We start from the raw sequence: 12,454 nt of genomic DNA, 5'->3' as shown, positions 1-12,454 counted from the left end.
CACTCCACACTCCCCCTTATTCACAATGATATGATTTTATTGTTATTTGATGCCTGATACCTGATCCTATTGTCGGCATTGGATTGTTACCTGTTAAGTTGGATACCCAAACCTACCAGCCACTCCAAAAGGAGAATGATGAAGTTGTTTGTTTCTAGAAAGACTTACAACCTTAGAAACCTGAAAGAGAAGTTCAATTCGGTCCTAGTGGGTCACTCGATGATCCATGAGCTTAGGAAGTATTTGTTGGCGACATGAATGAATAAAGAAATCTGTCAACTCAGGGTCGCCCTCCCAGGTGGGTACCCAGCCTTCCTCCTCCCTCATGGCTCCTACCCTCCCCACCAGTCCAGCCCTAGAGCTGGACGCTGCTTCTTGGTAAGTCGAGCATCTTTACTGACATGGTTCTGTAGGGATTGCCACCCGGGGATTTTCAGAAAACCTTACAGCACGGTTGTGAAGAATGATGCTGCTTAGTGTATGCCAGCACTGCAGAGAGAGTGAAGAAAGAGAAATATGGAAGAAGGAGGGGAAAAAGTAAAGAGACAGAGTTCTGGTGAACAAGGAGTGGGAGGGGCATGGGGTACTGTGTCCGAGATGTTAGGGAATTGCCAAGGGCCACTGTAGTTGGAGGAGTGTCTGTCTCCAAAGCATGTTTGACATGGAAAAACCGACCACTGTGCTGTGTTGTTAAGGAATCTTCATGACACAGCGGATTAAGCACTGGACAGCTCACTTCAAGGCCACTGGTTCAAACCCACCAGCCCCCTCCTTAGGAGAAAGTTGAGGCTGTCTATTCCTATAAAGATGGATCATCCAGAAACCTCTAATGAGCAGTTCTACTTTGTCCTATAGAGTTGCTCTGAGTTAAGATCAACTTGATTCTTGTGGGGTTAAGTTTGGCTTTGTGCCCTTGAGCCAATTTTTGACTCTTAATGACCCTGTGTGACAGAATAGCATTATCCTATTAGATTTCCTAGGCGGTAATTTCAGGAGCCCTGGTGGGCTAGTGGTTACAAGTTTGGGCTGCTAATTGCAGGGTCGACAGTTTAAAACCACCAGCTCTGGGGCTTTCTACTCCCATGAAGAGTTACAGTCACAGAAAACTCACAGGAACAGTTCTACCCTGCTCTGTAGGGTCACTATGAGTCAGGTGGCATCCACTTGATGTTCACAGGGATCCCTTGAGGCACTGTCAGGCAAGCATTAGCTGCAGAGTCTACAGACCAAACTCACCAGCTGCTCCTGGGAGAAAGATGGGGCTCTGTGCTCTGCTGAGGGTTTACAATCTCAGAAGCCCTGCAGTTTCTGAGTCACTGTGAGTCAAAATCAAGTCGATGGCAGTGAGTTTGGTTTGGAATCTAACAGGGTCACTGAGTGGTCTCTTGCTTAGAAGCTGGATGCTCATAAGTTTTTAGCACCAGTGCTTCTTTAGAGCTCTGTGAGGCAGCATTTAAATAGGATCTGCAACATCAAGGTTGCAGGCAGTCCCTTGCAGGAGGAGATAAGAACAAGTACCTACTAGTATAGAAATGTAAGGATTCCTGGTGCCATTGGGGGGGGGGAGGGTTCCCCTCAAGTATGGACACATAGTTGTCAGCAAGTTAGCCAGTTTTGTTCCCTGAAAGCGGAGATAAAAGGCCTTATCAGGAGTCAGAGCTAAAGAACTGTGTTCATTGTTTCAGCTTTGGCCCAAGCTGTAACACTTTAAGCCTCTTAGGCATGGCAGGCAAGTTAGAACTATCACTTACTTAATGTTTCCATTTGTATCATTTTGTTAGATTTGTACTAAGATAACTTAGTAACACTTTTTCATTTGAAAGGATGCATGAAAAACAAAACAACAACAAAAGGAAAAAGAAACTATTGAAAACCAGTTGGGGTACCAGAACACCAAACCCACAAGCTGTCGAACTGAGTGTGGCTCCTAGTGGCCCTATAGGACCGAGCAGAACTGCCCCATAGGCAGGACTCCTAAGGCTGTAAATCTTTAATGGAGAGGACAACAGCCTTCTCCCTTAGAGTGGACAGTGGCTTGGAACTGCTGACCTTGAGGTGAACAGCCCAATGCTTATCCTAAAGCCCCACCAGGATTTCTCCTCAACTTGCAGTAAGTACAGTCAATTTACAAATATATGCAAAACCAGAAAGTACCCCCACCCCCAGGCATATAATTGTTTCTGAGACATAGTGACCTATATAAGGTTTCTGAGCCTGTAAATCTTTAGGGGAGTCAATGAAGGGGTTGGGAGATGAAACAACTGTTGGTATATACAGACAGGCCATTTCTACAGTTATAAATTATAGTTCCCAGGCCTTCTGCTCAGATTGGATAAATTTAAAATTTTAAATCCAGCTCTGTTTTTAGAAGAAACTCAAAAGGTTTTTTTGTTTTGTTTTGTGGCCTGAGCACCTGTGATAAGTGAAAGTAAGAGCTTAAAATGGGTTTGTGATCCTTTCAACACCACCCCACCCCACCCCTTTAACCCAAGTGTTGAATTCTTATGTGAGGGTCCACTGATTGCCTTCCTCTTGCGTACTTAGTCGTCTTTGCTGTCTGCCACTTGATTTTAGTGCGGATGCTGACACAACCTGTGACCGAAAGCCATTATTGCTTAAAACGGAGCCTCGGCTTGTTTTTCTTATCTGTAAAATGCGGTGTTGTTGGCTACTTTGCCACTTTACACTGTTTGCGTGCCGTGCCGCTTTTTCAAAGGGCTTAACAGAGTGAGTGGCCCAGAACAGACTCAGGGAAATGCTGCGGCCCTTCCTCCTCATGGCAAGCCTGTGAACCCAGTTCCTTGATGGAATGATTTTGAGTCGCTGCCTCAAAATTAAAAGTGCTTTTGACCTTTGACATATACAAGCCTGTTTGTTCTTGTAACTTGGGAGATGGTGAAGACCCATCTTCTAGTGCAACACCACTCTCTTATTGCCGCTGGATCTTTTGACACCCAGTGACCCTCAGGGACAGAGGAGCGCTGCCCCTGTGGGTTTGTGAGACTCACTCATGTTAGCAGCAGAGAGCCTCTTCTTTCTCTCGTGCAGCATCTGGTGGGATTGAACTGCGACCTTGTGCTTAGCAGCTCTGTGTGTTGCCCACTAGCCACCAGGGCTCTTTCTAATTCAAATGAGAACTTTGAATTCTGTCTCCAATAAGGTTTCTCTGAGTGCAGTCAAAGCAGCCCGGGTGGTGCGCCGGTGAAGCACTGGGCTGCTCACCAAAAGTTCCGCAACTCAAGCCCCCCAGTGGCTGCCCCGGCAGGAGACCTAATGGTCTGCCCCGGTAGAGATGACGCAGAACCCCGTGGCTTGCCACTATGGGTTCAAGCCTAGGACTCGTTGTGAGGATGGCGCAAGACCGAGCAGTGTTGCTTTCTGTTGTGCTTTGGGTTGTGGTGGTGGGGACCCACCTGATGGCTCCTCACATCCACAGCAGCCACTGCCACCAGGTCAGTTCTGGCTCTGAGCCACCCTAGGGCAGGGCAGAACCACTCCTTTGGAAAGTGTGTGAGGAGCAGACAGCCTCATCTTTTCCCGTCCCGTGAAGATGCAGCCTGGAAACCCCAGGGGCCAGCTCTGCTCTGTCCCACGGAGCTGTGGGAGTTGGAATTTACTTGACGGCCTACAACAACCACAAGTGTTACACCTATAAATTCACTTCCAGCTGCTGCTCATGAGCTGCTATTTTTCTTTCAGATGAACAGACTTGCCGCCGAGCCCCACTGATCGACAGCAATGGCATTTACCGAACGAGTCAACAGCAGCAGCAACAGGTAAGAGTAGAATCTGTGATTCAAAGATGTGGCCATATTTAATGTCAGCATCAACTTTCCAAAGAATATGTCGGGTTTTTGGGGTTTTTTTACAACTTGTGAACTCGCTGGCACAGGAAAGTGTTTGAAAGTGCCGATTTGTACTACAAGAAGTCAAGCTTGCTAGAGGACCTCCGTAATTCCTTTAAACCTAGTCATAACTGCCTCTCTTAACTCATGCTTTTCAAAAGGTGGAGGAGAATATAGATTAGCATCCTAATTCTGTGTTAAAGGCACTGGCCCATTTTGCACTGATCTGGGAGAAAGTGCATATAATTCAGCCTCTGCTGAAACTCCATGGAGGTGAAATCCACTTGGGCCGGGACCTCTGTCTTAATTGGGTTTTTTTAACCTCTTTACACCTCTCCTCCAACTCGGCACATTCCCATGCCATCTTGAACATTATGAAATGCTTACACTTGACTGAAGGGAGCATCTTAAGATTCGGAAGCAACTTTTAAGAATAGCTTATTTGACATCTGGGAGGAATTTTTTTTCATAACACAACAACTCAGTCTTATCTATACTCTTCGAGCTTCAACAACACACTGAAGTACGAGACGTGTAGATTCGAATTGCCTCACCTGTGCAGTTATCAGGCAAATGATGGTGGATGGAATCCGGGATGATCTATCCCACTCCTTCCACCTCTCTGGTTCACTCAGGAAACCCTTCTTCAGTTCCAGGAGGTCCTGGTGAGGCTGTTGTTAACTTAGTACGTGCTTCTCACCAGGAGGACAGCATGTGACGCAAGCCACAAAAGCCAAACCCATGGCCAGCGAGTTGGTTCTGACTCACAGCATGTGACCCAGGCAGCAGCAAGCACCCTTGTGCCAGAGCCCGGGAAAGGGGGGTGGGGGTGGTCATCAGTTGTCTCTGTGTTTGTTCATGATGTTCAGCCTCACATAAGTTTTAAATGTTTATGCCGTTGAAAGTCTTGTCCTTCAGACTCTGTCTTTGATTGTGTTTAGAAAAGTCTTTCTTACTTTAAGCTTGTGAAGATGAGGTGCATTTTGGCCTGTGTTTGTGTGGGTTACTGTTTTTGTTTTGGGGTTTTTTTGCATTTAAATGAGAATTTGTGAGCTGGTAGATCACCAGATGGGTTTTGTTTGGTTGTTTTTGGTGTCCAGGAAAAAATTGATCTGCCGATATTTTAAAAATAAAATCTAAATTTCCATCCTCTCTCGAATGTCTTTAAGGTTTGGTAACACCAGGCTTGTGTTGTGGAGACTTGGCTCAGTAGATAATATATTAGGTTGCTCACCACAAGATGAGTAGTTCAAAACCATCTCCTGGGGAACAAAGCTGAGGCTTTCTCTGCCTGTAGAGTTACAGTCTTGAAACCCATCAGGCAGTTCCACGCTGTCCTATAGGTTTGCTAAGAATTAAAACTCACTCAGTGGCAGTGAATTTAGTTTTTGTTTTGGACTTGCCTTGCTTTCTGGCAAGGCTTAGATGGAATGGAATAGCCACTGAGCATATAATTGCATATCTATATTTACTGTTCCAGCAACCGTTTTTGTCCACAGTTTTTGTAAAGTGTGGGGTTACTTGTTAGGCTGCTAACTTGAAGGGCAGCAATTGGAAACCAGAAGCCACCCCAAGGGAGAAAGATAGGACTTTCTACTAAGAGCCCCCAATTACATGGTTTATTAAAGAGAGAGAGAGAAAGAGGGAGAGAGAGTGGGTAGCGGTCTTGGAAATTCCCGGGGGCAGTTTGTCCCTGTCATACAGGGTCGCAATGAGTGTCAACTTGATGGCAGCAGTGCTTTCCAACGCATGGCAACCCCGTGTGTGTCCTAACAGAACTGAGCTCGCTACGCTTTCAGGAACGGAGTTTTCAGAAGCAGACAACCAGCCTTGTCTTGAGAGCTGTCTCTGTCTGAGTATACTTCACTCGCCAACCCTTCAGTTATCAGTCATTGCTGCTGATCAGCCAGACCAGGCCTCAACTTCTAATGCAGAACCTAGCAATTGGCACGTCGTCAGTTCTCTTCAGATGTGCCAAGATAGCAGTTTCCCCCCAGCGTGCCGGTCATCCAGACCAGGCCTGACAGCCTCCTGTCAACGTCCATGTGGCTGGTTTGACCCAGAGCTGTTGTCAGGTGTCATGGGATCAGTTCCTCTTCTTGAGGAGCTCATCGCCCTAGCCGGTGCTGTCGGGGAAAGCAAGGGACTTGTGAACTGTAACGTCGGTGATTCAAACCCACTAGCCCCTCCATAGGAGAATGACGGGGGTCTGCTCCGTAACAATTTACAAAGCCTCAGAAACCCTCTAGAGCAGGGGTTGGCAAACTGAGGCTCTCCAGCTATATGCCCCTCTTTCAGTGTATACATATGGGTCTGAAGTACAATTGAAACATTTTAAAGGATATTATTCAGATAATGGTGATGTCATTGGTTTGTAGAAATATATGTATGGCTCTGGAAAGTCTTATAAACTGTGAGGGACAGGATTGGCTCTTATGTCTCAAAAGTTTGCCGACGCCTGCTCCACTGGGTCACGAGGAGTCTACATTAACTTGATGACAGTAGGTTGGGATTTTGTTGTTGTTTTTAGTTAGTGACCATACATGACAGAATAGAGCTGCCCCCATTGGGGTCTCTAGACTGTAATCTTTAGAAACAGAGACCACCGGGTCCTTCTTTGTGGAGCTGCTGAATTTTAGCTGCCCACCTTTTGGTTAGCAAGTCCTTTGATGAAAGAAACAGGTTGAAGAAGCAGGGGTGCTTCCCAGGTCTCTCAAATTCTCACACCAATACAATTCGTCATAAAGGAGAGCTGCTTAATTTCCAACCCAGCTGTAGATCTTTGACTTTTCAGTTCTCTGATCCATCTGCAATGCATTTTAATGTAAAATTTGTTTTGTCAATATCTGTTATAATAAATTTTAAAAGTGTCCTTTTTTCCTTCAAAAAAAGAAAAAAGGTAGCCAATTGTGTCAACATCATTTATTAAATGATAAACCTTTTCTCTGCTTATTTGCACTCTGCTTACTCAAATGTTAATGTTTAACTTGCATCACACCCTTGTGTCTGTTGTTGGACTCTCTTGTTCCAATGACTAGAGAAACAAATTCATACACACTCATAGGTGTGTAACAGAGAACTTTATATCAAAGAGTAATTTTATATTAACAAAACATCCCAGCCCAGTAAAGATCAAGTCCATAAGCCCGATATTAGCCCAAATGTCTGATACCAATTCTCTAAATTCCTCTTCAGACTCACACAGCACATGCAATGACACCGAATGCAGGAGGATCACAGGCCAGTGGGTGGAAAGGCTTGAGGATAGTGGTGGTGGAAGCATCTCAGCACTGGTCTGGGTCTCCATGTAGCTCCGCCAGCTCCATCAGTGTGTCTCCTTGTGGCTTGTCAACAGGAATGTCATGCAGGGAGAGCGTGTATCTGGCCTCCAGTGAGCTATTTATCTCATTCATTCCTCCAGAAGAGGTCATCAAGCTGCAAGCTGATTGACAGGCCAGACTCTACCCCTTCACAAGTTGACAGATTATGTAACTGCCACACAGGTTTTTTTGTTTTGTTTTTCCCCTCACTACTTTTCCCCTCAAGGTTTTCATAACTTTCCACATCAGAGTGCATTTTCAGGTATACTCTGAAATCATGAGGGAAATGCTAGGGAAGTCCTTGCTGCTGTCTTGATACGGGTCCCTCTACCACAGGTTGTCAACCTTCCTCATGCCAGGACCCTTTAATACAGTTCCTCATGTTGTGATGACCCCAACCGTAAAGTTATTTTCATTGCTACTTTATAACTGTCATTTTGCTACTGTTATGCTTCGGGTGACCTATGTGAAAGGGTCATTCAACCCCCAAAGGGGTCACAACCCACAGGTTGCGAACGCTGTTCTAAGGAGTCATTGATTAGGGAGTGTTGACATCAATAGAATGTCAATGCTGGATTTCTTCCAAAAGAACCTAAATACCAGATTGGTGAACATTGAGGAAGATGAAGAAGTTTCACTTTCCAGCTGTAAGTTCTTTTTGGGGTGGTATAGGCGATCAACATTTTCTAGCTATTGACAGTATCAAGTGTGATTTCTGATTGGAGAAGCGATTACAGTCATTAATAGTGTTATCAGTGCTGAGATGGAAAGATATTTTGTATTCCGTTACTGATAGATGTTCGCTGGTGTTGAAAATTAGTCACTTAGGTTGGGGCACTGCCCTTTTTGCAGCAACGTTCTTGCAGCTATAGAGCCATATTTCTATCATCTTTCCAACTTCTCGCCTCCCTGATACAATCATTATAATTTTAATCCATAATACAAGTGGTTCACGTGGGGAAAGCCCAAGTACAGCTCTGATTTCAATATGTACCAATAATTCACTTGTCGGAATGTTTAATCATGATATGCTCTTAGTCATTAATAATCTAGGTAAAATGTCATAAAGGAAATCGGTAGGTACTGAGTACGCAGTTCTCATCAAGAAACACTGAATATTGGTAGCGATTGTGCAATACTGCTTGCTGTGGTTGAACAATGGAATGGTATGATGTCTGGATTCACTCCTAACAAAATGGTTTTGGAGAAAAAATGTCGCCATAATCTTCTGAGCTAATCTCTCTGGCCCAGCAGATCCCCTTACAACTCACTGTTTTCATGGGAATATCTTTTAAGACACTTAGTATATGACCGAGAGTCCTTATTTGTAGCCATACACTGATCACAGATATGTTAAAGCATGTTTTGTTCTGAGTAAATCTGTGCATGTGTTTAAAGAAGAAAGAACAGAAACACTACATAGGGATCTCAGCGTGAGCCTCTTCTCTCTTCAGAGCCATCTAAAGTCATACGTGTGGACAAATGATCAATGTACAGAGATGAATGTTTATTTTATTTCTTGTAAAAAATAAGCTCATTCTGTAACTTCCAGATTTGTCAGCATTAGAGTATTGAATCTGAGCTGTTATAGTTCCCCCATCTTACTTCTCCTCCTCTTCCTCTTAGTTCTTTCTAAAAGGTTTTACTGAAATATAACATACTGAAAAGTACACGATTGTTGGACAGTTCCATACATTTCACAAGAGTGAATGCACTTGTGTGCCAGATCAACTGACAGGGTATCAACTCACCACAACCTTCCTCCTGCCTCATTTTTGCTCTTGTTTTCCTCAAAGATTACCACTATTCTGACTTACCCCTGTGGATTTATTTTGCCTGCCTTTGGATTTTATTAATATAAAATGATACATGTTCTGCTTTGGCAGAACATATACTAAAAGTGGAACCAATACAGAGAAGATTTGTATGGCCCCTGTGCAAGGATGACATGTGAATTTGTGAGGTGTTCCATATTTATATACATATATATATATACATCATCACGCAGCATTTATTGTTCTGTCTTTAATTAAGTCTTGATGTTTATTTTTAGATTTTTTTTAGTGACTTTAAATTTTAAATACCTTTCTAATGTGATTCTATTAATGTACTATTAATTATATAATTGAAGTTGAATGTTTTAACATTACTAGTCCACCAACTTCGTGTTATCTAAGAAGATAATGTTAGCAAGTCTTACCCTCTTCTTTCTATCCTACCAGCTACCGGCCTAGGCCTTTCGTTTTAAATTGCCCGTATTGACAGCATGTTGTGCCTTAAAGTTTTATGTGAGCTTGTGAGCTTCTGAGGAGCTCTGTGGCGTACTTCGAAGACAGCTTGGTTAAACCTTCTGGCACTCTTTGGTGTATTCAATATTCTTGACTAACACTGTCATTCAAAGGGATCTCTTCTTATCCAGCCTCATGCATGTGAATTGAATGAAAATAGCATGGCTTGAAGAGGCACACCTTAGTCCTCAAAATGACATCTTGGCTATTTTTTACCTTAGGAGGTCTTTTGCAACAGATATGTTTGCCTAATACAATAGATCGTTTGACTTCTTGACTGCTGCTTCCAAGGGCATTTGTTTTGGATCCAAGTAAAATGAAATCATTGACATTCAAGATTTTCTCCAGGAATCATGATGCTGCTTATTGGACCAGTGTTGTGTGTGTGTGTGTGTGTGTGTGTGTGTTTTCATGTTGAGTTGTAATCCACACTGAAGGTTACAATCTGTGGTCACATAGTCTAAAAAACTAGAGGTAAATATCTTCCCAGTATTCTCTGTACTATACCTGTACCTGTCATTACATACATATCCAACAGTGATAACCCTCATTTTTCATCACCTTCTGGATATGGCTTGAATTTTCAGCAGTTCCCTGTACAGTAGAAACTGATTTTAAATCACCTTCAGTAGACTAAAAAATCTGTGTGTGTTGTTAGGTAAGCAGGACCTGGGAAATGCAACTCTCAAAGCAGTGGGGACTGGACTGATGGTTTATAACATGTCCTTTCTCTGTTCAACAGAGAGATATTCATCTGCTTTATGTCAGGATCCCTGTTAGACTTGTGACTGACTATCTGTGTTTTGTTGTTGTTGTTGGGTTTTGGTGTGTATCTAAAATAAGCAGGATAAATCTTACAGACAGCAACTGGACTGATGGTTTCTGGGGTGGGGATGGGAAGGTGGGGGTGGTTTGAGCGGGGAGCCACAGGTACAGTACGTGTTCTAAAATTGATGGCAAGGAAGGTGTAGCTTTAGTGGTTGTGTTTGATCGGTGAACAATGGGTAAACATCATAGTGGGGAAAGAGGAGAAAAGAGGAAAGAAGAGGTCAACAAACAGACCTTGAACTGTGTATAGGCTTTTTTCTTTGTCGTTGCTGTTTTGGGTTTTTTTGTTGCTGTTTTCTTTTGTCTTGTTTTTGTGCATATTATTATCTCTGCATGACTATCTGGATAAGATAGGCAGGATAAACAATCTGGAGGAGAAAACAACGGGTTTGTGGGGTATGGGAGGGGGTGGGGAAAGGAAGTGGGTGTTAACAAACCCAGAGACAAGGGGTGTAGGAGGCCTGGTAGGACTTGATCAAGGGCAATGTAACTGAGAGGAATTACTGAAACCCAAATGAAGGCTGAACATGATAGTGGGACAAGAGGAAAGTAAAAGGAAATAGAGGAAAGAACTAAAAGGCAAAGGGCATTTATAGAGGTCTAAATACAGGCATGTACATATGTAAATATATTTATATGTGATGATAGGGAAATAGATCTATGTACATATATTTATAAACATAGTATTAAGGTAGCAGATGGACATGGAACCTCTACTCAAGTACTCCCTCAATGCAAGAACACTTTGTTTTATTAAACTGGCATTCCATAATGCTCACATGATCACTGAAGACAAAAGGGTGCATAAACAAATGTGGTGAAGAAAGCTGATGGTGTTTGGCTATCAAAAGATATAGCATCTGGGGTCTTAAAGGCTTGAAGGGAACAAGCAGCCATCTAGCTGAGAAGCAACAAAACCCACATGGAAGAAGCACACCAGCTTGTGTGATCATGAGGTGTTGACAGGATCAGGTATCAGGCATCAAAGAACAAAAAATCCTATCATTGTGAATGAGGAGGAGTGCAGAGTGGAGACCGAAAGCCCACCTGTAGGCAGAAGGGTCGTTGGGAGGAGACATGCCAGTCAGGGTGCAGTGTAGCAACAATGAAACATACAACTTTCTCTAGTTCTTTAATGCTTCCTCCCCCCACTTTCATGATCCCAATTCTACCTTACAGATCTGGCTAGACCAGAGCATGTACACTGGTACAGATAAGAGCTGGAAACAGGGAATCCAGGACAGATAAACCCCTCAGGACCAATAATAAAGAGTAGCCGTACCAGGAAGGTAAGGAAAAGGTGGGGGGAGAAGGGGGAACTGAACACAAGGATCTACATATAACCCCCTCCCTGGAGGACAGACAACAGAAAAGTGGGTGAAGGGAGACATTGGACAGTGAGACATGGAAAAATAAAAATTTATAAATTATTAAGAGTTTGTGAGGGAGGGAGGGAGGGAAAATGAGCTGATACCAAGGGCTCAAGTAGAAAGAAAATGTTTTGAAAATAATGGCAACATATGTACAAATGTGCGTGACACAATGTATGTATGGATTGTGATAAGAGCTGTATGAGTCCCCAATAAAATGATTAAAAATAAATAAAAAAGAGGAAAGAAGAAAAAGCTATGTGTGTTTGTTTATATATGTATATATATGCAAATGCAACAAGGAAGCAGATGGACTTTGGGCCTCCATTTAAATTTTACCTCAGTACAAGAAGGATTTGTTCTAATCATAAGGTGTGGTATGATACTCACATAACGGACACAATCACTGAAGACAAATGGGTGCATGTGCAAATGCGGTAAAGAAAGCTGATAGTGCCCATCTATGAAAAGATATAGTGTCTGGGGTCTTAAAGGCTTGAAGTTAAACAAAGCATTCACCTAGCAGGGAAGCAACAAAGGCCACATTGAAGAAGTACACCAGCCTGTGTGATCATGAGGTGTTGAAGCGAAGAAGTATCAGAAATTCAAAAACAAGTAACCAAATCTATGTGAAGGGGTGGGGATGTAGTGGAGACCCCAAACCCGCCTGTAACATAATTGGATAGTCTCAGAAGGGCCACACAAAAGGCATGATAAATCCAGGGTGAGGTAGGAGGCTTGGTAGGGCTTGACCAAGGGTAATGTAACTGAGAGGAATTACTGAAACCCTAATGAAGGCTGAG

General features: G+C 43.3%; 1 protein-coding gene and 1 non-coding gene across 7 annotated transcripts in view; both read left to right on the top strand.

Moving 5' to 3' along the window:
- The first annotated feature begins 3,713 nt into the window (after positions 1 to 3,713).
- The window catches only part of AFF1 (AF4/FMR2 family member 1), a 266,587-nt gene continuing 257,846 nt past the window's right edge, over positions 3,714 to 12,454 (top strand). For all 6 annotated transcript variants that reach the window (XM_045284016.1, XM_045284012.1, XM_045284015.1 and 3 more), the window contains exon 1: positions 3,714 to 3,776. In XM_045284016.1, the coding sequence (XP_045139951.1) occupies positions 3,739 to 3,776 (38 nt within the window). In that variant the 5' untranslated portion in view covers positions 3,714 to 3,738. The remainder of the gene's footprint in view (positions 3,777 to 12,454) is intronic.
- Positions 9,037 to 9,143, top strand: LOC115873351. Its single transcript, XR_004048358.1, has one exon. It is a non-coding gene; the product is annotated as a U6 spliceosomal RNA (small nuclear RNA).

Source organism: Echinops telfairi, unplaced genomic scaffold (assembly GCF_000313985.2).
Source record: "Echinops telfairi isolate 266 unplaced genomic scaffold, ASM31398v2 ScPeMD7_7468;HRSCAF=8506_0, whole genome shotgun sequence".
NCBI lineage: Eukaryota > Metazoa > Chordata > Mammalia > Afrosoricida > Tenrecidae > Echinops > Echinops telfairi.
Note: the sequence above shows the minus strand (reverse complement) of the source record. Positions and strands in the feature narration are given on the sequence as shown.